A 26,009-nucleotide genomic window follows, 5' to 3' on the forward strand; every position below is an offset into this window, starting at 1 on the left:
ATAAGACAAGCATTACATTAACCTCTACTTCCAATGTAGATGTATTGGCTTCAAAAAACATACATGTGATCCACCACCTTCATTTCGTACCATCAAATTACTTTCATTGCCACTCTCGAGGATTGGCTTGTCTGTCTCAATTACCTATGCACACAAAGCAGGCTCATTATTTACTACGTTTAATTTCTCACCAATAAGACCTACGCAGCTGATACATTGTCACTCTCTTTAGGCACAACACCACATGCACAGCCAACCCTCGAAAACTAATTCAACTCATTATCAAATGGACCTCCCTCGAGTGATATGTATTTCGATGTAAAGCCTTTGTTGTCCCAAAGCCACGGCAGCACATGCTTGACTCAATGTCACTCCATATCCCCGAAGCGTCCACTAGAAAATATGTAAGATAGCACGTGCGAACAAAATAAGGGATTTATAATTAAGTACATTTACAAAAAATGTACTTACATAAAGGGTTTTTTAATCAAGAAAGTGAAGATTCTCATACATAAGGGCTAGTTTTTTTACAAAAATGCATATATCAGGGGTACATATAATACCTGAAAATATATAGGTAAGGGATAATTAAAATACCTCTTGTTCACACGTGTTATATGAAATTTTTACATAGTGGACTCCCCGAGTCCATATCACAAAGCAAAAAAAAAATAATTTGAGCCTTAGAAATTAAAAGCCCCCAAATGACACTTATGAAGTAGATAAGTAAGGTTAGTGGCAAGTTAACAACCTTAGAGGACGTACAACTTTGGCACCGTTTACAACAACACCGTTCTCCCCAAAATGAGCCTCAGAATTACAAGCTCCAAAATGACACGTATGAAGTAGATACCACTTAAGTATAATTGTCACAAAATGGTGACGTGGCAACAGGTCCCCAAACAAGCACACTGCTGACGTGGCAGTAGTCTTCATAAAACGCGTCGACAGGCTGACATGGCAGGTTATACGGACGTCTGCATTTTACGTTGCTGGGCTACCGTACGGAATCTCCGCAAATTGCGACGCAAAAAGCGGACTGTACGGATTTGCGTTATTTGCGTTGGCTGAAATTCACTGGCAACGTTTGGGCCTATTGCTTTTAAATTACTGCTTGTGGGGCATCCCTTGTATCTTTAAATAAGTGGACAAGGCTCTACTTCTCAAAGCATCTGGACGTAGAGTCTGAAAGTGAGCACCTGCCCGCTCTCTTGTACTTTGAAAACAGATTAATACAAAAAGAAATAATGAAAGGGACGCCAACATTTGGGGCCAATATCTCTACACACGGAACTACGCCGGGCTGTGTCGACCTAATTGTGAATTGTGAATTGTTTTGAAGTGAATCTCTGCTGTGTCGCGGTAGAATCTTGACTTGGGGTGTCCAAGTTTGTTATAGTGGTATCAGAGCGCGATCAATTTCTCTTCTACCGGGAAATCCGATCCTTTTCTCGCGGAACTTATGGATTCCAACAAAAAATCAGTCAACTTCTTCTGCATCTGCAAATGCGAGAGGAGATCACGGAGAAGATTCTCATGAGCAATCAGAAGAGTACGGCCCACCTCGGCCTACTCGGTTTGAGATTTTGAAGAGATGGAACGTTGACAATTGGTTGACGAGGCAACAAAGCAGATGATTAAAATTGCGAAGGATCCAAAATTTTTGACTCAGCAATCCCTTGCAGAAGTGCATACCCAGTGGCAGAAGGCCACAGAGCCACCCATCAAACCGGCATTCAAGAAACATCCTTCTTTGAGGATGTTTACAGAGCAAGAATTACAAGAGGTGGTTCAGACACAGATCAGCCGGCTTTTGGACGCAAACAATAAAGTAAAAAAGCACGATAAAAGCATAAGAAAGGAACTAACTTCCCGGGTTATTTAGGTCGTCAATCTACTTTTGCATCGGCAAGAAAGCAGAAGAAGCGTGTACGATTTGAAGGACTACCCAGTTCTTCTTCATCTTCTTCTTCTGACAGTTCTTCTAGCTCTTCTGACTCGAGCGAAGAAGACAAAAAAGGCAAAAAACGAAGCAAAAAGCAAAGCTTTGAAAAGGGCAAAACAAGGCAAAGAATCCTAAATTTCGCCCAGTTTTTGACAGTTCTACGGAGGACTCATCCTCAGACAGCTCGGACTCCCACGATCACATGTTTTATGCAAAGAAGAAGCATTTCTATAAAGCCAACCAATAGATAAAAGCAAGAAAGTAAGAGAATTCAAAGAAGGTGGACAATCCATTAAGTTTGACTCTTTTTCTGGATTTTGAGATGCTCCGAGGGCTTTGGCCTTCATATAGCAGTTTGACATAGCTTTCTCTGGAGGGCATTACTCAGAGCACTCCAAGATTCGGAGGGCTACATCTTTCTTCAAGGGAAATGCTCGAACATCCCTTCTACTGAGAAAGTAAGCTCCAGTTAAATGGTTAAAATTCAAAACTTTTTATTTCTTCTTGGCTGACTCGGGAGTACGAACGAGATATACGAACTGCTTGGAATCATCTTCGGATGACCAAGGGAGATTCTCTGGACGCTTATTGCGAGAGATTTTGGAGCTCTATTCTACCAACCTCTTCATTTAAGAAGGTCTCGTTTAAAGAACAGATGGAGCGGTTTTGCTGGGGACTTCCTACAAAGATCCGAGACTACTGCTTGGAACAAAAGTCAAATTCTATTCAAGAATTGATGGGTCATGTGAAACCGGGTTTTGCCATACATTCGTGCAATCTGACTTTGTCACAAACTCATGACGTGGCTGCCCAGTCGATGATGTGGCTGCCTTGTACACACACACCCTCCTTGCATGGACAGCCCCCAGAAAAATCCGATGGATGATGACGTGGCAGGCACCGTACGGACAGTTCGGATTTTGCGGCGTATTTCACGAGATTCCGTACTGTTGAGGTGGCAACTTTTACGGCGCTGATTTTTGAGCAGCTTTTGCGTGGCTGTTTTTCTACGCAAGAGAAGAGAGAGAGAGCTTTTGCTTTATTTACCGAAGAGAGAGCTTGTGAGAGACAGAAAGCTCTTTTGCTTTATTTTTTTTTAAGCTTTTGATTTTGAAGCTTTTGGGCTCTGCTTTTGGCATCCCTTGTAAACTCTTTAAATATGTGGGCAGGCCTCCCACTTCTCGGAGCATCTGGACGCAGAGTCTGAGAGTGAGAGCATCCCACTCGCTTATACTTTGAGTTGCACATTAATACGAAAAGAAATACCGAAAGGGGCGCCAGTCTTTGGGGCCAATATCTCGAGGCACGAAACTCTGCCGCTAGTGTTGAATCTGTTGTGAACTCTGAACGGTAATCTTGTGGTGTCGTGGTAGATTCTCGACTTGGAGTGTCCAAGTCTGTTACAGTGGTATCAGAGCACGGCCAATTTCTCTTCTACGCAAAATCCGATCCCTTTTTATGCGGCACTTAAGATCAGTCGACTTCCTCTGCATCCAAAGATGCGGGAAGAGATCACAACGAAGATTCACGCGAGCAGTACGGCCCGCCTCGGCCTACTCAGGCGGAGATCGAAGAGATGGAGCGTCGACGATTGATCGGCGATGCAACAAAGATGATGGTAAATTTTTTGAAAGACCCGAAATTTGCAAAATTTATGAGCCAGACCTCCTTCGACGGGGTGCATGCACAGTGGAGGCAGACCACAGAACCACCCCTCAAACCGGCTCTCAAGAAACCTCCTACTCCCAGGATGTACACAGAGCAAGAATTAGAAGAGGTGGTTGATGCAGGAATTGCTCAGCTTTTTGACGCACAAAATAAAGCAAAAAAGCACGACAAAAAGCAGAAGAAAGAAACTGACTTCCAGGGTTATTTGGGTCGTCAGTCTACATTTGAATCGGCAAGAAAGCAGAAGAAGCGTGTTCGATTTGAAGGAGTACCCAGTTCTTCTTCTTCTTCTTCTTCTTCTCCTTCAAGTTCTTCTAACTCCTCTGACTTGAGCGAAGAAGACAGAAAAGGCGAAAAGCGAAGCAAAAAGCAAAGCTTCAAAAGGGGCAAGAAAAAGGCAAAGAAGCCTAAATCTTGCACAATTGTTGACAGTTATACAGAGGACTCGCCTTCAGATAGCTCGGACTCTGATGACAGCAGCTTTTACGCAAAGAAGAAGAATTTTTATAAAGCCAACCAATACGACTTTCTCGAAGATAAAAGCAAGAAAGTTCGAGAGTTTATGGAAGGTGGACAGTCAATTAAATTTGACACGTTTTCTGGTTATAGAGATGCTTCGAAGGCTTTGTCTTTCATATAGCAGTTTGACATAGCTTTCTCCGGAGGGCGTTACTCAGAGCACTCCAAGATTCGGAGGGCTACCTCTTACTTCAAGGGGAATGCTCGAACTTGGTGGTCCACGCTTCTATTAAACAAGACCGCCAGTTAAATGGCTGAAATTCAAAAGGCTTTCTATTTCTTCTTGGCTGACTCGAGAGTATGAACGCAACATACGAACTGCTTGGAACCATCTTCGGATGACCAAGAAGGATACAACAATGGATTCAAAGAACAGCTTGAGCGGTTTACCTTGGGTCTTCCTACAGAGATCCGTGATCACTGCTTAGAGCAAAAGTCAGCTTCCATTCAGGAGCTGATGAGTCATGAGAAACGGGGTTTTTCCATTCACTCGGGCAGTTTGACCTACCCCACATATGAAATCATGACGCAAAGGGCCGAACAGACTTCGAAAAATGAAAGTAAAAAGAGGAAGAGCAACCCAGAAAAGAAAGAGAAGGATGCACGATCCAAACTCACTCCTCAAGAGAGAGCTCTCTACATCAAGGAGGAGAAGTGCTTTGGATGCGGGAAAACTAGGCATATCTCCGCGAAGTGCCCTAAAAAGGCATCGAAAGAACAGAACGACAAGGACGATGAAAGGCCTGAGAGTTCGAAAGCAGCTGAGGAACGTGAATAAAAAGGCAAGATGAAAACAGGACTGGTTCCTAATTGCGTGGGTACTGACCCCAGCACGATGGACGGGAGTACAGAACTTTGCCGAGCTTGGGGCAAAGTAAAAGACCAAGAAGCCCTGATCTTCTTTGATGGAGGAGCCAAGGCCAACTTAATTTCACCAGAATTGGCGGCGCGGCTCGAGATCACACCCAATCGGATGGGACCACTAACAGAGGCAATTCTAGCGGCACCCGGCAGGGACATAGCCATTACACCCATCATTGGCAAACTTCGGTTGCATTGTCAGGGGTATTTGGGGCATGAGAACTTCAACATAATGCCTTTGGACGGTTGTGATGTCCTCTTGGGAATTCCCTGGTACCACAAGAACAACGCCGTGGTCGACTATCGGGCGAGAAAAGCGACTTTGACTACAGAGAAGGGTAGAACCATTGTACTCGATGTAAAACTTAACGGCGAGTTTATCCCTATTGTATCGGCTTCGGCCATTTCAAACTTAATAAAACCCAGTCTATTTGTTTACTCGATCTTCTTGAGAGAGATGAATGATGAAAATAGGATAAACATGTCTGAACTTGATAAAGAACGCCAAGATTTTCTCCACACTCATACCGATTTCTTCTCAGAGGGCCTGCCAGGCGAGTTATCACCCGCTCGTCCTGAAGATCATACCATTGGTTTGATACCTGGAAGTACACCACCGAACTGGCCACTTAACCGTGTGAGGCGAGCCCAGAACGAAGAAATTATGAATCAAGTGAAAGACCTCCTGGAAAAGGGTCTTGTCCAACCTAGTACTTCACCGTACTGCTCTCCAGTGTTGTTGGTTTTGAAGAAAGACGGATCTTGGAGAATGTGCATCGATTATAGAGCTCTCAACAAAATCACCATCAAGAACAGATTTCCGATTCCTAGAATCGATGATATACTTGACTGACTTCAGGGATCTTTGTGCTTTAGCAGGATCGACTTGAAAAGTGGATATCATCAAATCCGAATCGCGCCGGGAGATGTCTACAAGACAGCTTTTCGGACGACTTTTGGGTTATTTGAGTTTTTGGTGATGCCTTTTGGCCTAACCAATGCTCTTGCGACATTTAACCGGATGATAGACAGGATTTTTTCAGAGTACAAACTATTTGTTGGCACTTTCTTTGACGACATTGTTGTTTTCTCCAAGGATGAGGCAGAACATAAACAACATCTGCTTCAGGTCTTCTTTCAGGCATTACGAGACCACAAGTTGGTGATTCATGCGAAGAAAAGTGAACCAAACGTATAACCACGTTCGTTCTAGAATAAGACTTGATGGTTCCCAGAAGCCTTGGCTACCTATTCCTATTCCTAGGGAAAAACCCTATTCCAAAGAACTTCCGTTCCTTATTCCAAATCCTCGAGAACCAAGGTTCTCGCCTCTGGATCTCACCTTCCACACTCAGGGAATAGAATCCCTGCAACTCTTTTCCGACTTTGTTTCCAAAGTCCTTTTCTTGCAGAATAAATCCGCTTTCCTGGACAGAAGTCCTTCCCTTGGGAATTTCAACTTCGAGAGTCTACCTCTCTTCGATCCGTGGATTTGCTTCCCAAACTTGGGTACAAAACCCTTGGGCTGATTTGGCTCTAGTTCCTTAGAGCGCTTTCTCCTGCAGAGGCTCATGCCTTCCTTTGCTCCTACTCCCTCACTAAGAGGAAGTACACCTGCAAACAAATACTTAGAGATCATAACATGAAAATCGTTACCTTCAAAGTCTCAACGCTCGAAACGCAACTCAGTCCTCGAAAAGAAATTCTCCAGAAGAGATCTCTACAGAGAAAATCCTCTCTTCCAATCCTTCACACAAAAGAGGTGTGTTCTCGGGTTCCTTCTCGTAAATCAGCCCCGTCTACGACGTTTATGGGCTGAAAACAAAGAAAAACAGCAGTTTGTCGTGATGGAAACACGCTCAGTCTAAGGCACTTCTTCGCGGGGGAACTCGCGCATTGGGTCCTGGCGACATCGGGTATACTTGAGGCAGCCATGGGCATCACCGGCAACGTCTTCTTTGCGGCTGAAATTTGCAGCAGCATCTCCACCTTGCGAAAACTGGTCTTCCCACTGGGAGAGGGCGTATGATGCTTTTATAGCTCCCTGGCCACGGCAAAGAAAGCAGAGCATTGGCTGCTCGCATAGAGATCGCGGCCTTCTGTTCTGCCAGAAAAAGAGAGAGAAATCGCTGGCTAGTTGTAAGGTGCAGCGGAATGAATGTTTGAACTTTGCTCAAGATGAGTGCTCCGAACTGTGCTCAAGGTTCCTTTTATTCTTATGAAAGGGAGAGCCTTCCGTTCTTAATGAGAGAGTGCAATGAACACAAACAAAGTGAATGGACACTGTGAATGTAAGTGCATGAGACTGAGAGATAGAGAGAGAATACGACACCAGAGACGTTGTAAAACCCTCCTCCGAAGGCCCCACTCTCTATGGCGAGAGCGGTCTACTTATGATTGCACCAATCTCTACAATGCTTGGACTTGCCAATGATGTCGACAATGACGAGACGGGTGAAATCTGAAAACGCTAAGGGCTGAAATCTGCAAATCTTGTATCTGCTGAATTTTGACTCTATGTCGATGACGATGTCGATGACGACGATGCGACGACAACGCGCTGAAAATGCAGATGCTGAAATCTGCGTTTTTCGGGCTGAAATTGTAAACCTTGGGGAAACTAACCGTGCGGCGAGGAACTGCTGTGGGAAGGTGAGATCTGCGAGGTTCGGGACTTCTTCTACGATGTCTGACTGCTGAAAACTGAAAACGCTGGTTCTAGGGCTGAATCTGTCGCGAAAATCTGCAAAAATGCTGAGGTTGATCTGCAAATAAAAAACGCTAGGGCTGAAAACTGACCTTGCGGGGAAATCTGCTAACGCTAGGAAATCTGTTGTGTTGCTGTGGGAATTTGCTAACGCTAGGGCTGATCTGTTGTCTACTGTCGCCGGGAATCTGCAAGTGCAAAAACGCTGGCTGATCTGGTGCAAAAACGCTAGGCCTTCTGTCGAGAGAAAACGCTAGAGTTGTCGCGGGGGTTGGTCTCGCTGAGAAGTTGCCTGTTGAGCAAGGTGCTCCTGCTGCCTCTTCTGCCAATTAGTGCTAGTCTAGGTTTGCTTATATACAAACTTACTCAATTTGCCCTACCTACTTTCCAACAAAAGTCACTTAAAAATAATAAGTGAAAAATGTCAAAAATAGGCTAAATGCATTGGAAAATTCCCCTGAAGTATTCTGATGGGAATGCTTATGATCATGTTGTGTGCAACCAGAGGATATGCATCTACAATTAAGTGTCCGGACATGCACGGTCTGCGAACAGACTCACAAAAGTGCCAGATCACTTCTAAATCTAGACTGATTGGACTGATTGAACCCTGATCATGCTGTAGCTTGTCCACGGACACATAGGGTTGGATGTATCACGTGACCTCCCCTCCTTTTCAAAGTGAGGTACTGGTACCGAATTGCATGGCGTCGAGGGAGATCGCCAACAGGGTCTGGAATCTTGGAAGGGACTCTTCGTCGGCCCACTCGGATGTGTGGGTCGTGCGGTACTTGAACTTCATAAAGGTCTGCAACGCTTGCTTCTTTGGGCCGCGTCGAAAGTGACACAAAGTCTGCTGAGGCTCCTTCAATGTTTCTACTTCGTCGAGAGTCATGCTTCTTTCTTCTTCAAGAATCTCCATGGCTGAAAATTCCTGAAACCATTTCCAACACAAAAACATGACAATATCTATTCCATGTAAAATGAGTGGAGAAAATCTTGTCTTCCTCAAAGACTGTGCATGCAATGTAGATGAACAAATAGACGGAGTGCCAACCTGTTCACCACACACACGCAAACAATGAGATTGAATCTTTCTCTTTTGATCTAAAGCAATCAACTCTGGCAATTCACAATGGAAATGCCCATGCTTGGTGCTCATACTTTCATGTACTCTTTCTACAACTGTGTCATGCCAAGGAAGAGACATGCAATGTGACTTCCTTGAATGCGTACTTTTCAGCTTTTCATGAACAATCCGCATACATTCGTGCTCATTCACGAGTGAAACGTGCTCAACCTACAATATTTCATGCCTAGGAAAAGGGATCACATAAAGATGCTGACTAAAATACATGAAACGATCACGAATGAAACACTCGTACAATGCGTGCGTATCAATCATGCGAACACATAATACTTCCTGTGAGGGTTCTTTGGACCTAGGCTCGAGAGCCAAGATCGGTTCTTCGTGATTGATCGAATCTGCAACGAGGTTAGCTTCGCTAGAAAAAGCATCCACTAACACATCATCCTTGTGAACAATCACGTCATCTTCATGCAAATCATCATGCTTGTGAGAAATCACATCTTGATCATGCAAATCATCATGCTTGTGAGAAATCACATCTTGATCATGCAAATCATCATGCTTGTCAGTGTCATCCAAATCATCAGGGTTCTTAAGTTCACGAGGAACTTGGGTTCTTGGGGTTCCTGAGTTCATAAGTTCACGAGGAACTTGGGTTCTTGGGGATCTTGAGTTCTTGAGGGTCTTGAGGTTCTTGCGGTTCTTCTTTCGCTTGCAATCTGTGTTAGAGAAGGATCTTCTCTTCACCCGAGTTCTGCTCTTTTCCGCGGGCGAACCCCTTGGCGGCCTTGCGCTCACACCAAGGTTTCTTTTTCCTACCTCACATTGATTGGCCGGCAGCTAAGTGCACGGTCCGCTCTCAATGAGTGAAAAGAGGCACAAGGGGAGGCTGGACAAGCCCTTCTTTCCTGGGATTCTTGTCACTCTTCAAAACACAATTAGGAATCGACACGCCCAAGCGAACTTACGTTCGTGCGACCGCAACAAGTAAAAAAATTCTTGTGATTCTTGTGGTTCTTTCCTTGAGTGATACACAACACTGCCAAAGCTCTAATACCAATGTTAGGTGGTGCGGAATGAATGTTTGAACTTTGCTCAAGATGAGTGCTCCGAACTGTGCTCAAGGTTCCTTTTAGTCTTATGGAAGGGAGAGCCTTCTGTTCTTAATGAGAGAGTGCAACGAACACAAACAAAGTGAATGGACACTGTGAATAGAAGTGCATGAGACTGAGAGATAGAGAGAGAATACGACACCAGAGACGACATAAGACCCTCCTCCGAAGGCCCCACTCTCTATGGCGAGAGCGGTCTACTTATGATTGCATAAATCTCTACAATGCTTGGACTTGCCGACGATGTCAACGACGATGAGGACGACGACGAGACGACTGAAATCTGAAAACGCTAAGAGCTGAAATCTGCAAATCTTGTATCTGCTGAATTCTGACTCTATGTCGATGACGATGTCGATGACGACGATGCGACGACGACGCGCTGAAAACGCAGATGCTGAAATCTGTGTTTTTCGGGTTGAAACTGTAAACCTTGCGGAAACTGACCATGCGACGAGGAGCTGCTGTGGGAAGGTGAGATCTGCGAGGTTTGGGACTTCTTCTGCAATGTCTGACTGCTGAAAACTGAAAACGCCGGTTCTAGGGCTGAATCTGTCGCGAAGATCTGCAAAAACGCTGAGGTTGATCTGCAAATAAAAAACGCTAGGGCTGAAAACTGACCTTGCAGGGAAATCTGCTAATGCTAGGAAATCTGATGTGTTGTTGTGGGAATCTGCTAACGCTAGGGCTGATCTGCTGTCTATTGTCGTCGGGAATCTGCAAGTGCAAAAACGCTGGCTGATTTGGTGCAAAAACGCTAGGCCTTCTGTTGAGAGAAAACGCAGAGTTATCGCGGGGGTTGGTCTTGTTGAGTACTCCTGCTGCCTCTTCTACCAATTAGTGCTAGTTTAGGTTTGCTTATATACAAACTTACTCAATTCGCCCTACCTACTTTCCAACAAAAGTCACTTAAAAATAATAAGTGAAAAATGTCAAAAATAGGCTAAATGCACTGGAAAATTCCCTTGAAGGATTCTGATGGGAATGCGTATGATCATGTTGTGTGCAACCAGAGGATATGCATCTACACTAAATGTCTGGACTTGCACGGTCTGCGAACAGACTCACAAAAGTACCAGATCACTTCTAAATCTAGACTGACTAGACTGATTGAACCCTGATCATGCTATAGCTTGAGCCTTGTCCACGGACACATAGGGTTGGATGTGTCACGTGACACTCGTTTTTGCTGCTTTATTTAATCATAGGCTGCCCACTTATTAAGTGAGCGGCCGATCACCTTTAAAAATGGTTTGAAACCCAAAAACTCAATAAAACCTTATAAGTTAAAAACAATGCTTTCACAGCACTTCCCAGGCGTCCCTGGATGCAATCACACGCACAATTGCAATGCAGACATAGACTTCCTCGCAGGAAAGAGTCTGCTTTGCCCAAAAGCAATCCCGCTTTCTCAGAAAGCATCTATTTTTCCTCAAAGTTTCCTTTGAACCCATCTTCATTCAAGTGCTTGCTTTTCCTTGTGCACAATTTAACATAGTTCGGAATTTCCTATCGACCATAGTTACCAGGAACGGGAAAACGTAACGGGAATGCGGAACAAAATGCATTCCTTGTTACGGGTAGTCATGTTTGAAACACGGAACGGGGATTCGGAACGGGAACTTGGAATGGGAACGGGAAACGGAGACCTGAAAACAGCCATTCCCTGTTACTATGCTCTCGATTATGGAGATCCCCTTTCCGATTCACCCATCACCCACCTTCTGACGCATCAGGAATACCCATCACTTAGCCACTTCCGACCGAACTTACGGTACAATCTCCTTCGCGATCCTCTATGTTACCCATCCTATGACGCATCAGAGATGGCCGTTCCCGGATGGTCGGATACTTCTTCCCGATGCTCCCTGTCACCCATCCAATGTGACACATCAGAAGTACCCGTTCTTGGTAGCCTTACAGATATTCCCATTCTCAGTGCTCCCGTCATTACTTTGAATGACGCACTAGGAATACTCTGTACTCGGATGTCTCCAGTGAGAAAAACCCTCTCACTTAAAATTCCAATAATTCATTTAGAATTATTTTTCTTTGTGTTCCAAGCGAGAAAACCCTCACTTATAAATCCAATAATTCATTTAGAATTATTTTCCTGTCAGATAAAGCCAATTTAGCAACATCCCTTTCACTTATAAACAATTGTCCTCAACTGTAGAGATCCAATTGAGTTGCCGGGGAGAAACCGGAAAGATTCCAAATCTTGCTCAATAGTGAGTTGAGCTAGTCCTTTCTCAAAAGAGAACTTAAAAATTCTATAATTCAATAATTACCTTACTGGTCCTTCACCAATCATCAAACTTACGAGCCATGTAAGAACTCGTCATTCGCGTCTTTCCAACAAATGGGAAGTTTCCTTCTCCGAAAATCTGTTAAGTCAATTCCGCCTTCTCGTTCCCGAGAAGAGTTATCCTCCTAGAAGTCAAGCTAGGTGTCTGTGATTGCGCATAACCTTGCGCTATTAGTCCTGAGGATATTAAACCTCTTGTATCCTCCCACATAGGGCATGTCAAGAGCATTAAGCTCATGTGAATCTTCCTGTGGTAGACAAAGTGCGCCATCTTACCAAAGTAAGTTCTTATTCTGGGCCGTTGCTTTGGGTAGGCCAATTGTTTTGATCTGAAGATCCCTTGTGCATTGCCGCACGTCTTTGCGCGTTTTTCCTCCAACGGGTTGTTACCACCTGCAGTGTTTTCTTTACGCCTGCTTGCGTCTATTTCTTGCGGAAATCATCAAGAAATTTTTACTTAACAAGCATCTAGGACTGGTCGCAAAATCTTAGGTAGATAAAAATTCTAGCCATACCATTCTGTGAACATAAGTTCAAACTCGGCCCACTTAAGGCCGCAGATCTCAATGATGTTCTCCCATATGTGATTAAGGTAATTCTTACCATTTTAAAATGGTTGGCTAGTTTTACTCTTTACGAACATAATAGTTCGAATTTATTCCAGCAGCGTGTAAATGCTACTTGACCTGCTCATGGAGAAATATATACCGCAACCAAAAGTTGCTACTGTAATGGTAAAAGCACATAGCATACTCAATGATCAACAACCATCAGAAAACATCTTCTCCGTAGAGAAACTCAAATTTCTTCTACCGAGCACATCTGAAATAGGGATTCTTGTGTCGAAATATCCTTGCGTGCAAAAAGGCGCTCAAGAGAGTATAACAAACTTCCGTCCAGTTCCTGAAAAGGAAGTTGGTTCATCTTATTCCGTTTAGTAGAAAAAAAATTTGACTGGTAGATGACCCACCTTTGCATAGGTCTACATCTTCGTGTGTTATCCATGTACCCAAAGGTGTACATAATTCTTAAGCTGTGTTAGAGTTTTGTTGAACCTGGGAAATTACCTTCCCTTCGTAAGATCCTTAGAGCAAAGACGCTCACCTGGCGATCCCTTGGCTCGATCTTAGAGCAAAACCCGATCATCAAATAAACTAGAATTTCAATCCTTCGAGTACTCAAGCACAGGCCGTAGTCGTTGCTTGTTCCTTCCCTCGTAAAGAGAGTGTTCATTCACTTGTGCAAAAAGCACTACCATGTCTTCCCTGACCGGGTAGGGGTGTTGGTTCATAAGGTACTCAAGATTAGTGAAAGCTTTTCTTGGTTGAAATCTCGGAATGGTTCCTTCCGCTCTGCTGTCCTACCTGCAATAGCAGGTAACTTTGTTGGTGAACTACCCAATACAAGATCAATAGTTGACCTTCCGGATGGTTGAGCAAACCAATCCATCACATAAAGCAATGTTTCAACTCAATTCTACTCTCATAAACACTCGAGAGTGATTGTTCTGGTTAGACATATGCATATCTCGTGCATAAAGCAGTACGTAGTTTATGAATTCCTCAAAGATTTAAGTTTGATCAAAGACCTGCCCCTCACTTAAAGTTTGAGGGTCTTCTATTCAAGAACTCAGAAGTTAGATTGAATTCCCTTACTCCAAACTTTCTCCGGATAGCAACGTATCCGTCGAGGAGAAATATAAAAAATTCGTTGTTTCTGTATTCAATGGTTCCCGTCCCACTACGGAGATTAGATTCTATGTACACTAAGGTGAACACTTTCAGCTTTTATTGCTGATCCACAATCTGTAGCAAAATATTCTGCAGATGCGTCTACAAAATCCGGGCAAGTCCTTCGTTGAATTTCATCATCTTTCTTTCCTCAGAGAGGATCAAGAGTGGAGCTACCTTGGCAAGAGTGAACCACTACTTGCTTTGACTCGCTCGTGTTCATATTGGGCAAACTGGTCCCAATCTTCTTGGATGCCTTCCTCAAAGCGTAGAGGAAAAAAATTTGTCGGAAAATTCAGCCTTGAATTGAATCCAAGTCTTTCCTTGCAGAGCTTTGGTATAGCACCAAGTACTTGCAATCCTAGAGAATCCCAAGTCTTGTGTCGACTTCTTGCAAATAGCAAAATTTTACTAGCTCTACGAGCTTTTTCGTGCAGGACTTAGTGTTCCGCCTGCTTACTTCTCTCTTGGCTTCTCATGGCTTCTTTCTGTATCTTCCCAGAGTCATTCTTCTTTATAGAGAAAGAGAGGAGACCATGCTCTGATACCACTGTCACAGACGGGAGCGCATAGCAATATAGGATATACTCGGATAAATAGAATTTATCACTTAATACTGAAGCCAGAGGATATAGAGAGAAATATATATATATATATATATATATATATATATAGAGAGAGAGAGAGAGAGAGAGAGAGAGAGAGAGAGAGAGAGAGAGAGAGAGAGAGAGAGAGAGAGAGAGAGAGAGAGAGCTAGACACATTACTGGGGACCAGAAGATGGGTTGGTCTCCCCCCCCGTAATAGTATCTTTATTACTGAGGAGAAGTCTATAAAAGCACTTGAACCAACCACGTTCGTTCTAGAATAAGACTTGATGGTTCCCACAAGCCTCGGCTTCCAATTCCTAGGGCAAAACCCTATTCCAAAGAACTTCCGTTCCTTATTCCAAATCCTCGAGAACCAAGGTTTCTTGCCTCTGGATCTCACCTTCCAGACTCACGGCATGGCATCCCTGCAACTCTTTTCCGACTTTGTTTCCAAAGTCCTCTTCCTGCAGAATAACTCAGCTTTCCTAGACACGAAGTCCTTCCCTTGGGAATTTCAACTTCCGGATCACATCTCGAGAGTCTACCTCTCTTCGATCCGTGCATCTGCTTCCCAAACTTGGGTACGAAACCCTTCGGCTGATTTGGCTCTAGTTCCTTAGAGCGCTTTCTCCTACAGAGGCTCATGCCTTCCTTTGCTCCTACTCCCTCACTAAGAGGAAGTACACCTGCAAACAAATACTTAGAGATCATAACATGAAAATCGTTAGCTTCAAAGTCTCAACGCTCGAAACGCAACTCGGTCCTTGAAAAGCAATTCCCCAAGAGATCTCTACAGAGAAAATCCTCTCTTCCAATCCTTCACACAAAAGAGGTGAGTTCTCGGGTTCCTTCTCGTAAATTAGCCCCGTCTACGACGTATATGGGCTGAAAACAAAGAAAAACAGCAGCTTGTCACGATGGAAACACGCTCCGTAGGCACTTCTTCGTGGGGGAACTCGCACATTGGGTCATGGTGACATCGGGCATACTCGGGGCACCCATGGGCATCACCGGCAACGTCTTCTTTGCGGCTGAAATTTGCAGCAGCATCTCTACCTTGCGAAAACTGGTCTTCCCTCTGGGAGAGGGCGTGTGATGCTTTTATAGCTCCTTGGCCACGACAAAGAAAGCAGAGCATTGGCTGCTTGCATAGAGATCGCGACCTTTAAATAAATTAAAAAAAAAAAAAAACGCTGTTCTGCCAGAAAAAGAGAGAGAAATCGCTGTTTTTCTGCTTTATTTAATCATAGGCTTCCCACTTATTAAGTGAGCGGCCGGTCACCTTTAAAAATGGTTTGAAACCCAAAAACTCAATAGAACCTTATACGTTAAAAATAATGCTTTCACAGCACTTCCCAGGCGTCCCTCGATGCAATCACACGCACAGTTGCAATGCAGACATAGATTTCCTCGTGGGAAAGCAGACTCTTTTCCGAAAAGCAATCCCGCTTTCTTAGAAAGCATCTGTTTTTCCTCAAAGTTTCCTCTGAACCCATCTGCATTCAAGTGCTTGCTTTTCCTTGTGCACAATTCTAACACAGTTCGGAATTTCCTCTCGACTATGGATATCCCCTTTTCGATGCACTGATCACCCACCTTGTGACGCATCAAGAATACCCATCACCTAGTCACTTCCTACCGAACTTACGGTACAATCTCCTTCGCGACGCTCTATGTCACCCATCCTATGACGCATTAGAGATGTCCGTTCTCGGATGGTCGGATACTTCTTGCCGATGCTCCCTGTCACCCATCCGATGTGACGCATCAGAAGTACCCGTTCTTGGTGGCCTTAAAAATATTCCCGTTCTCAGCGCTCCCGTCATTACTTTGAATGACGCACTAGGAATACTCTGTACTCGGATGTCTCCAGTGAGAAAAACCCTCTCACTTAAAATTCCAATAATTCATTTAGAATTATTTTTCTTGGTGTTCCAAGCGAGAAAACCCTCTCACTTATAAATCCAATAATTCATTTAGAATTATTTTCTAAATGACTGTCAGATAATGCCAATTTAGCAACAGACATTGAAAGAGAAATTGACTATGAGACCAGTTTTGACTTTGCCGGACTTACAGAAGTCATTTGAAGTATATTGTGATGCTTGTGGTCGTAGTCTTGGTCCGGTCTTAATGCAAGAAGTCCATGTCATTGCCTACGAGAGCCGATTGTTCTTAAGGCCGGAATTAACAACACAGATTTATGAAAAAGAGCTTTTGGCGGTTATCCATGCTCTTACTCAGTGGCGACACTAGATACTCGGAGCGGATTTTACTGTCTTTACAGACCATCAGAGTTTACGCTACTTCTTGTCACAGAAGGAACTATTGAAAAAGAGATGCGGTGGGCGAACATCTTGTCACAGTTTCACTTCCAGATTGTCCATGTTCAGGGATAGAAGAATGTGGTGGCAGATGCTTTGTCTCGAAAGCCGTTGGTTCTGGCTATTTCCGCGATACCTCATAGGAGCTTCGAGGATATCGTCGACTAGTATGCCACAGATACAGATTTTGCAGACGTTTTCACACGGATACGGGATGGGGAGACAATAGCGGGATATTCCATTCGGGATGGCTACTTGATGAGAAAAACCATGTTGTGCGTTACACAACCGTTGAGGGAAAAGGTTATGACTGAATGCCAATGTCCACCATTTACGGGTCACCGTGGCATCGCTACCACCATAAAAGGGGTAGAGAGATACTTCTTTTGGCCAAGACTCAAGAAGGATGTGGAAGAGTTTGTGCACAGTTGCTTGGTATGCCAGAACGTCAAGTTTGACAGGCATAAAGCAGAGGGAGTGTTACAGCCTTTGCCCATACCCACCCGCCCTTGGGAAAGTATTGCAATGGATTTCATTTTTGATCTCCCGAGAACACAAAGTGGTCACGATGGTATCTGGACTGTCCTTGACAGATTTAGCAAGCAGGCTCATTTCATTCCAGTGAAGAAAACAGTTAAGCCGGATCACTTAGCGAGACTGTTTGTGGCCCAGATCTTCAGACTACATGGCATGCTTGAGACGATTGTCTGCCGATTGCTTTTCTGAGGGCCTGCCAAGCGAGTTGCCACAGCTCGTCCTAAGGATCATGCTATTGATCTGATACCTGGAAGCACACCACCGAACCGGCCACCTTACTGTGTGAGCCGAGCCCAGAATGAAGGGATTATGAACCAAGAGTGAGACCTCTTGGAAAATGGTCTTATCCAGCCGAGTACTTCACCCTAGTGCTCTCCAATGTTGTTGGTTTTAAAGAAAGACGGATCTTGGAGAATGTGCATTGATTATAGAGCTCTCAATAAAATCACCATCAAGAACAAATTTCCGATGTCGAGGATCGATGATATTCTTGACCGACTACAGGGATCCTCTTGTTTTAGCAGGAGCGATTTGAAGAGCGGATATCATCAGATCCAAATCGCGCCGGGAGATGTCTACAAGACAGCTCTTCAGATGAGCTTCGGTTTATATGAATTTTTGGTGATGCCTTTTGGCCTTACCAATGCTCCAACGAACTTTAACCGAATGATGGACACGATTTTCAGAGAGTACAGATCTTTTGTTGGCACTTTCTTTGATGACATTATAGTCTTCTCCAAGGATGAGGCAGAACATAGACAACATCTGCTACAGATCTTTCAGGCATTGCGAGATCACAAGTTGGTGATCGATGCCAAGAAGAGTGAATTTTTCTTACCGAAGATATACTTTTTGGGACACATTGTCTCAGCAGGAGTACAGATGGACCCGGCCAAGATTGAGACTGTACGTGATTGGCCCGATTTGAAGAATGTCCATGAAGTTAGAAGCTTCTTGGGCTTATGTTCTTACTACCGGCGGTTCATTAGAAAATTTGCAGAGGTTGCTTCCCCTTTGCATATCTTGACACAGAAAGGAGTTCCGTTCTTGTGGGGACCCACAGAGGTGACTGTCTTTCAGGCTTTGAAAGAAAAATTGACTACGGGACCAATTTTGAATTTGCCAGATTTGCAAAAATCATTCGAAGTATCTGTGATGTTTGTGGTCGTAGTCTGGGTGCGGTCTTAATGCAAGAAGGCCATGTCATTGCCTATGAGAGCCGATTGTTTTCAAGGCCGGAATTGACAACACAGATTTATGAGAAAGAGCTTATGGCGATTATCCATGCTCTTACTCAGTGGCAACATTACCTACTTGGAGCCGATTTTACGTTCTTCACTGATCATCAGAGTTTACGCTACTTCTTGTCACAGAAGCAGCTATCGAAAAAGCAGAGGCGGTGGTCTAACATCTTGTCACAATTTCACTTCCAGATTGTCCATGTGCAAGGACATGAGAACTTGGTGACAGATGCTTCGTCTCGGAAGCCATTAGTCTTGGTTATTCCGTGATTCATCATAGAAGCTTCGAGGACATGGTCGATCAGTACGCCACAAATCCAGATTTTTCAGATGTATTCAGTCGAATACAGAATGGGGAGGTAGTAGCGGGATATTCCATACGGGATGGCTACTTGATGAAGAAAATGATGTTGTGACGTGTTACACAGCCATTGAGGGAAAAGGTTCTAACCGAATGCCACTGTCCACCATTTACGGGTCACCGCGGCATTGACACCACCTTGAAAGGTGTGGAACGATACTTCTTTTTGCCGAGACTCAAGAAGGACGTGGACGATTTTGTACACAGTTTCTTGGTATGCCAGAAGGTCAAGTTTGACAGGCATAAAGCACAGGGATTGTTACAGCCTTTACCCAGTCCCACCGGCCCCTGGGAAAGTATTGCTATGGATTTCATTTTTTATCTCCCGAAGACACGGAGTGTGCACGATGGTATCTGGACTGTTGTTGACAGATTTAGCAAGCAAGCTCATTTCATTCGAGTGAAGGAAACAATAAAGCCGGATCATTTAGCACCACTGTTCATTGCCCAAATATTCGGATTACATAGCATGCTTGAGACAATAGTCTGTGACAGAGATCCCTGATTCATGAGTTTGTTTTGGAAGGCTATTTGGGAGAACATTGGCACACGGTTGCAATTCTCGTCATCTTTCCATCCCAGACAGATAGGCAATCTGAGATTGCAAATTCAGTCGTGCTGGATTTATTAAAGTCTTACATTTCTGATCAGAAAACTCAATGGAAAAAGTTTTTGCCCTTGGTGGAATTTGCCTACAACAACACGATCCACTCTTCGAGGGGAAGGCGCCATTTGAGATTATTGAAGGTGCTACGAAGGTCCCACCCTTCCTAAGCACGAAAGATCAGATTTTTGAAGCCGACCAGTACAGGAGGGACTTGGACACTGCTTTTGCCAAGGTCCGCAAGGCTTTAGCAAAATCTCAGGAAAGACACAAGAAGGCAGCAGATCGACACATTTCGCGATTTGAAATTGACGGAAGATGATTAGGTGCTCTTACGTTTTGAGATGGCACGCCTGAGAAAGAAAAAGGGAAAGGAGCGGCTTTTTCCAAAGCTTAGCATGAGATATATGGACCTTTCCAAATAAAAGAAAAGATAAATGATGTCTCCTTTAGACTGAAGTTGCCCGATACTTAGAGAATTCACGATGCTTTTTATGTGAGTCTCTTGAAGCCTTTTAAAGGTGACGTGCCCGATGATGGGGAGCCAGGTGAGCAACCCGAAGTGGAGGAAAGTGAGGAGATTCTTGTTGCAAAACAGATATTGGCACATAAAGATAGAAGGATTAAAGGTAAAGTGATTAGGCAGTTCTTGGTTAAATTCAAGAACTATCCTGCATTTGATGCGAAGTGGATGGAGGAGGAGGACCTAGTAGATACTCCTCAGATTGTGCAACTTTACTTTGAAGCATTCGGTGTAGCATAGTCTACTCCGATAGAACCCCGATTTCAGCATGGGTGAATCAGTGCAGTGGGTATACACAAGAGGGGAGTCACTCCGCTCCTTCGTCAACAGATTACCCTGATTTTTGATATATAGTCCAATAAGAGTTTTGTTTCAAAAACAACTGCAAACATAACATTTTTGTATGCACACACATAAGATTAGCCAGCCAAAACTTCAATGTGACTGAAATTGAACTAGATAAAAGTAGAAACGAGCAAATAATTATAAACATGGAATCTCTTACATATACCACTCACACATACGATGCTTGAGAGAGGTCCACGTGGCAAAAAGAAATGTTAAAAACCCTAAAACCTATCTCTGGAAACCTTAGAAAATGTTTTAATTATTTTTAAAAAGAAACACAAGTTTTAAGGGGTTTCTTAGAGGTTTCTGTGTTTCGAGGTTTCTCAAGTGAGAAATGGGGGTGGTCCCCTGCCCCCAATCGTACTAGCTAGGTATGCGGTACCTCTCGAGCAGAAGCTCATGATGTTATGCATTGTATGAAAAACATTGAAAAAGACTCCGTTTTCCTACATGAGAAAATTTCTAAATCTTTGTGTGTATCATGATGTTATGCATTATATGAAAAACATTGAAAAAGACTTCGTGTTCCTACATGAGAAAATTTCTAAACCTTCATGTGTATGTACTAACTCTTTTAGTGTGTGTTGGAATAGGTGGTGGACTTGATCCGCAATGAATCGAATGATTGGCTAGATGTGAGACAGGAAGGCGATGATGGAGAAGCAGCAGAGGGAACTCGAATTAGATACGATCTGAATTTTGTAGTTTATGATCGGAATATCCCGAGACCCAACAAAAAGGTCACAACATTGATTGTTGATGGGACAGGGGTATGAGTCTGTTTTGAATGATGCTTAAAATAAAATTAATCGTTGTTCCATGTATTGTCTACGGCTCTATGGCTGTGGTACCCCTTGACTAGTGCGAGAGAGAGAAAGTGACTTGCATATGCTTGTGTTGAGTAATGCTACCTTTTGTGAATAGGTGAATTTAACGTTGAGCAAAATGTTCCAAGTATCGACCTACGCATGTAAATATGCCTTGAAGAATATGGAGAAAGGACGATTCTCCCCCTTATACGTGGAATTGTGGGGTGAGAGTAATTGGCGTTATGGCATACTATACCCATCCGGAGTGGTCTTGTTAGAAGATGGAGAAATTAGCGCCACAAGGTTTCAAAGGCTCATGAGATCGAAGATCAAACATTTTTCCTTTCTATTTAGAGTGTCTGTAACTATTTTGTTTTTCTCACTTTGGCCAGCTATTCCATGGGAAAGCTGGAAAATATGCTCAGAGAAAAAGAAAAGGTCTTTGCACGACAACTTTCTGAAATTTAACGGTGGTTATCCTGATGGATGCTATGTTCAGGGTGTCCTATATTTGTCAGGAAAGGTGAGTGTTTGCTAGTCCTAGTCAACATATCTTTGGTTGATGGTTGGCTTATCTGTTTTCTTTTCCCAAAAATTTACACTCCCAAATTGCCTCGATGATCATCAGCTGGGGCATATTCAGGATGCCCAATTGTTTTTTCAAAGCAAGATGAGAATCATTGCTGGAGATATGGTTCTCCAATGGAAGGAGGACGATGTGAAAGGACGGGTAGCCTTGAGAATGGCATCGTTGGATGGGCACACGAGAGTGGACAATGCTTGGTTAGTGTTCTTAGTTGTTTTGCTGTTTTTTTAAAAATGGACTCTTAAGTGGTGTTTAAACAGAGTTGTGTTTATGTCTAGGACATCTGTACGGCCCTATAAAAAAAGGCGGACATGAAGAGGTAAATTTTGAAGCTTGCGAGTCGCTTCAGGTGGCCAAGTAGGATCTCTACGGTAGAGTATGGATTTCTTTTCCTTTTCAGTTGTATGCAAGCCATTTATTTTGTTTTAAATGTACATGCTTACAAGAGAATATGGTACTGGTTTTGTTACTCTCATCTCACAATTCTTTTTTGGTTAGAAAATAATTGAATGATTCATGAAGTCAAACCTACAGTTTTTAATGTCAAATTGAATCCAACCACACATTTAAAGAGACTCTAGCATGCACACAATTTTTCTTCACTTGAACTCACAATTCCCATACGCTGTTTCTAGATACATCTTGTCTGTGTAAATGCACACATGTCAAGGATCTGGTCTTTGGGAGGATTGTTGACACGCTCACACCCTCATATTTTGCATTGATGCTTTTGTGAGTATTGCTGTTGTAACCATGTGTGAAAAACTGGATCATTGAAAGCTGCATACAAAGCATTTGATTTTCATTCTTGAAAGGAATGTGGTTTCATGGAATGCCATGTTGTATGCAGGTTGCCACCATGGACATGGGGCATTTCTTCTACCAAATGCTAATGGAAGGCATTTCATCAACAAGGGTCACTTTTGTCTCTGCCTGCTTTATGCATCGAACAATATCTCTAAGAAAGCCAGCAAGTGCGTGTGTTAGCGAACGCACATGAATGCCATTTAGACATTGTAGTTGAAAACGCCCTCATCAAAATGTAGCAGGCTAGATGATGGTGAAAGGCTGTATAGGAACATGTTGAATTCCAGTCTGACAATGTTCAATACTGTTTTGAGCAAATGCGTGTTGGAGTGCCTGATACCGAATAGTCTCACATTTATTAGTATGATTTCTTTGTGTGCATTCTTGGACACTCCAAGCAGATGATTGCTTGCATTTCAAGCAGTAGTGGGCTAGATATAGATTTGGTGCTGAAAACTTTGTTAACCCACTTATACACACTCACCTAGGCACAATGGTAGGCCCTTCAAGTGGTCTCTCTTACATCGGATATGCCACATTTGTACTGCACCCACTTCCTCTCGACATATTCCTTCTTGCTACTTTAGGAAACCCGCATTGGTACAACTTATCTTTATTGAAGGAACTCTTCTACGACTAGATTTGCCCAGCTTTAGGGGTTTTGAGGACATGCTTTGATGTGTACATCTCACAGTTAAGATATAGAGTATAGAGGTTTGCAAGGCTTTGTTGAAACGGGGCTTCATGAGAATCTTTTGCGAGGCATCTATGTGGATGGTAAGTTCGTGTGGTTGGTTAGGCATAGTAAACATACTTCTCTTGAGTTTTACTAGGTGAATCGTTTGTATGTATGGTTGTATCTTGCCATGACGAGGTTTGACAAACTATCTGCCATTCAGCACAGGGCAAGACCAATCTGGTATAGGGAAGACAACTACATTCTACTTGGGAATGTAGTAGGCTTGACTATGACTGCCTAGCCCTTGTCTTGGCACCCACTCAAGAATGGCCCTGCAGACTGAAAACAGGACGCGCGCTCTTGGTAACTATCTGCTGGTAAAGGCGCATGCCAGTTTTGGTGGAAGAAGAAAATTTTTATGACCACCTCAGGGGATGGCTTCAAGGTGGACCTTCACTTAGAAAGTGGAACCCTTGGTTGTTTCTCGGAACAACGCTATGGTACAAGGACAACTTCCATGCCGATATCATTGTGCTTGCTACAGAGAAGCCCTCTATTGAGGTTAACACATCTTTTGAGAAATTCCTTGAATCTGTAAGAGCTTTTGCTATCACAAGGATGAATATGCCACTTGAATTGAAGAGTACTGTCTGTATAACAATTCTTAATTTTTATGTGTACAGGTATCTTATCTTCTCAGAAAGTGTGCTTTGTCTCTTATTTTGGCTCTTCTTGATAGTCCATTGCTAACTGGTGGATCTGAAGTATCTACAAAGGCTCTCTTGTAGTGCTCATATGAATCTAGGTCAATTGATGACCTCGTATATCAAGAGAGCTCTGTTGGTTTCCACCCAACAAGAGATGATAGTACTCTGGCAACTGGAGTAAAGGTGTTTCACTTCACAATCAGCGAAATCCTTGGGACTCCATCTTTAAGATGGATGGGGGCTATTGAGCTAGAAGATATGGTTCCTGTGTAGGCCATCTGTGAACTCCTAGTGCATTGGGGTTTGAGAATTGCCGGTCATTTTCTTGAGTTTTATCATATTCCTAGTAACGGGACCATAGGAGCTTATTGTTTGAGACTAGTAGTTGCTCTCAGAGTTTTTCATGTGGCTTATATTTATCAATGGTCACAAATCCATGAGTCACTCAATTGTGTTTTAAAACTAAAAGTTATTTGTGCAACATCTCGTGACACAAAAGCTGTAGTGAGGAAAACACAGCCTTGTAATGGCCATGATGAGAGTTGGAACTCTATATAAGGGTGTCTCTATGGTAGGCTTTTGTGCGAGTCGGCCTTTTGTTCCAATTTAAATCATGCTTTTCAACTTACTTGTTTTGAAATGGCTAGCAAAAAAGCTACAAGTATAACCGTATTGAATTAACTCTCTTCAACAGTTGGGAGCATGTCTTCAATGTTGTCTTTTTGCAATGTAAAGCCTGAAACTGCTCACATGCTTGCTTTTAATTTCTGTAGGGAGGATGCTGCAACAACTGCCTCTATTCTTGAGAATTTGACTGATTGTTTCCACAGTTTTTACCGCTTGAAGGTTCAAGCTGGTGTGTTAACTCAAAGGTGCTGCAAGCTCTTTCAGTGTTGTGTAAGGTGACAATCTTGAGAGTCTACAGTCATTTATGGACTGTTACTTGTAAGATTTGCAACTGCTCTCAAATTCTTGACCATTATTGTAACAAACTTAGACACCCCAAAGTCAAGATTCTATCGCGACACGGCAGAGATTCACTTCCACAATTCACAATTGGGTCGACACGGCCCGGCGTAGTTTTGTGCCTAGAGATATTGGCCCCAAATGCTGGCGTCCCTTTCGGTATTTCTTTTTGTATTAATCTGTGTTCAAAGTACAAGAGAGCGGGCAGATGCTCACTCTCCAGCTCTGCGTCCAGATGCTTTGAGAAGTGGAGCCCTGGCCACTTATTTAAAGGTACAAGGCATGCCCCAAAAGCAGTAATTCAAAAGCAATAGGCCCAAAAGCTGCTAGTGAATGGGGATTTAACATTTGAGAGTTTTTCATTTCAAGTTTTTTTGACAATTTCATTAAACTTTTGATTTTTTTTTAACCAAACATATGTCCTAGCATAAAGTATCTATCTAATGTAATTCTCAATCATCATAAGACTCCATATATGTGTGGTTGACGGAGAGAGAAAGTATAAATTCTAAAGAGATAGTATCTATGCGCGTTACCATTGGAAGAAGAGATTTTAAACCCTACAAAGAGATAATGACGTCTCTTCTAAAATCTTTAGAGAAACAAAGTAAAATTTTAGAGTTGTATATCACTATACACACCAATTCGAAGATTATATAACTTCAGACTAGCCAAATAAACCCTAAACCTTGACTACATTGGTAAGCTATATAAATTTCGACAGCATAACGGCGTGAAAATGCAAATAAAAAGAATCCTCGTTCCACAACTCATGCCATCAAAGTCAAATATGTTCGGAGCGCAAGTCATTAAAGTCAAATACGTCCACAACATATACATGCGATAAAGTCAAAAATCATGCAAAATAGAAATAATACCATTTTCCTCAAGCTTGAGCTTTTTGAATCAAAGTAAGTTTGCGGATATAAATACATTCACTAATCTACCACATGATAGGACCAAAATTAGAGAACAAAAAAGACATAAA

The 26,009-nt window shown here is 43.1% G+C and overlaps 1 protein-coding gene across 1 annotated transcript in view; it reads left to right on the forward strand.

The window, feature by feature from the left end:
• LOC147457657 (uncharacterized) overlaps positions 1-22,992 on the forward strand; it is a 29,239-nt gene extending 6,247 nt beyond the window's left edge. Inside the window, exons 3-7 of the mRNA XM_086513630.1 lie at positions 21,061-21,237; positions 21,392-21,799; positions 21,905-22,059; positions 22,141-22,233; positions 22,713-22,992. Of these exons, the coding sequence (XP_086369756.1) occupies positions 21,413-21,799; positions 21,905-22,059; positions 22,141-22,177 (579 nt within the window). The 5' untranslated portion in view covers positions 21,061-21,237; positions 21,392-21,412 and the 3' untranslated portion in view covers positions 22,178-22,233; positions 22,713-22,992. The remainder of the gene's footprint in view (positions 1-21,060; positions 21,238-21,391; positions 21,800-21,904; positions 22,060-22,140; positions 22,234-22,712) is intronic.
• Positions 22,993-26,009: the final 3,017 nt, after the last annotated feature.

Source organism: Adiantum capillus-veneris, chromosome 5 (genome assembly GCF_014529385.1).
Source record: "Adiantum capillus-veneris isolate H3 chromosome 5, ASM1452938v2, whole genome shotgun sequence".
In the NCBI taxonomy this organism is placed as follows: domain Eukaryota; kingdom Viridiplantae; phylum Streptophyta; class Polypodiopsida; order Polypodiales; family Pteridaceae; genus Adiantum; species Adiantum capillus-veneris.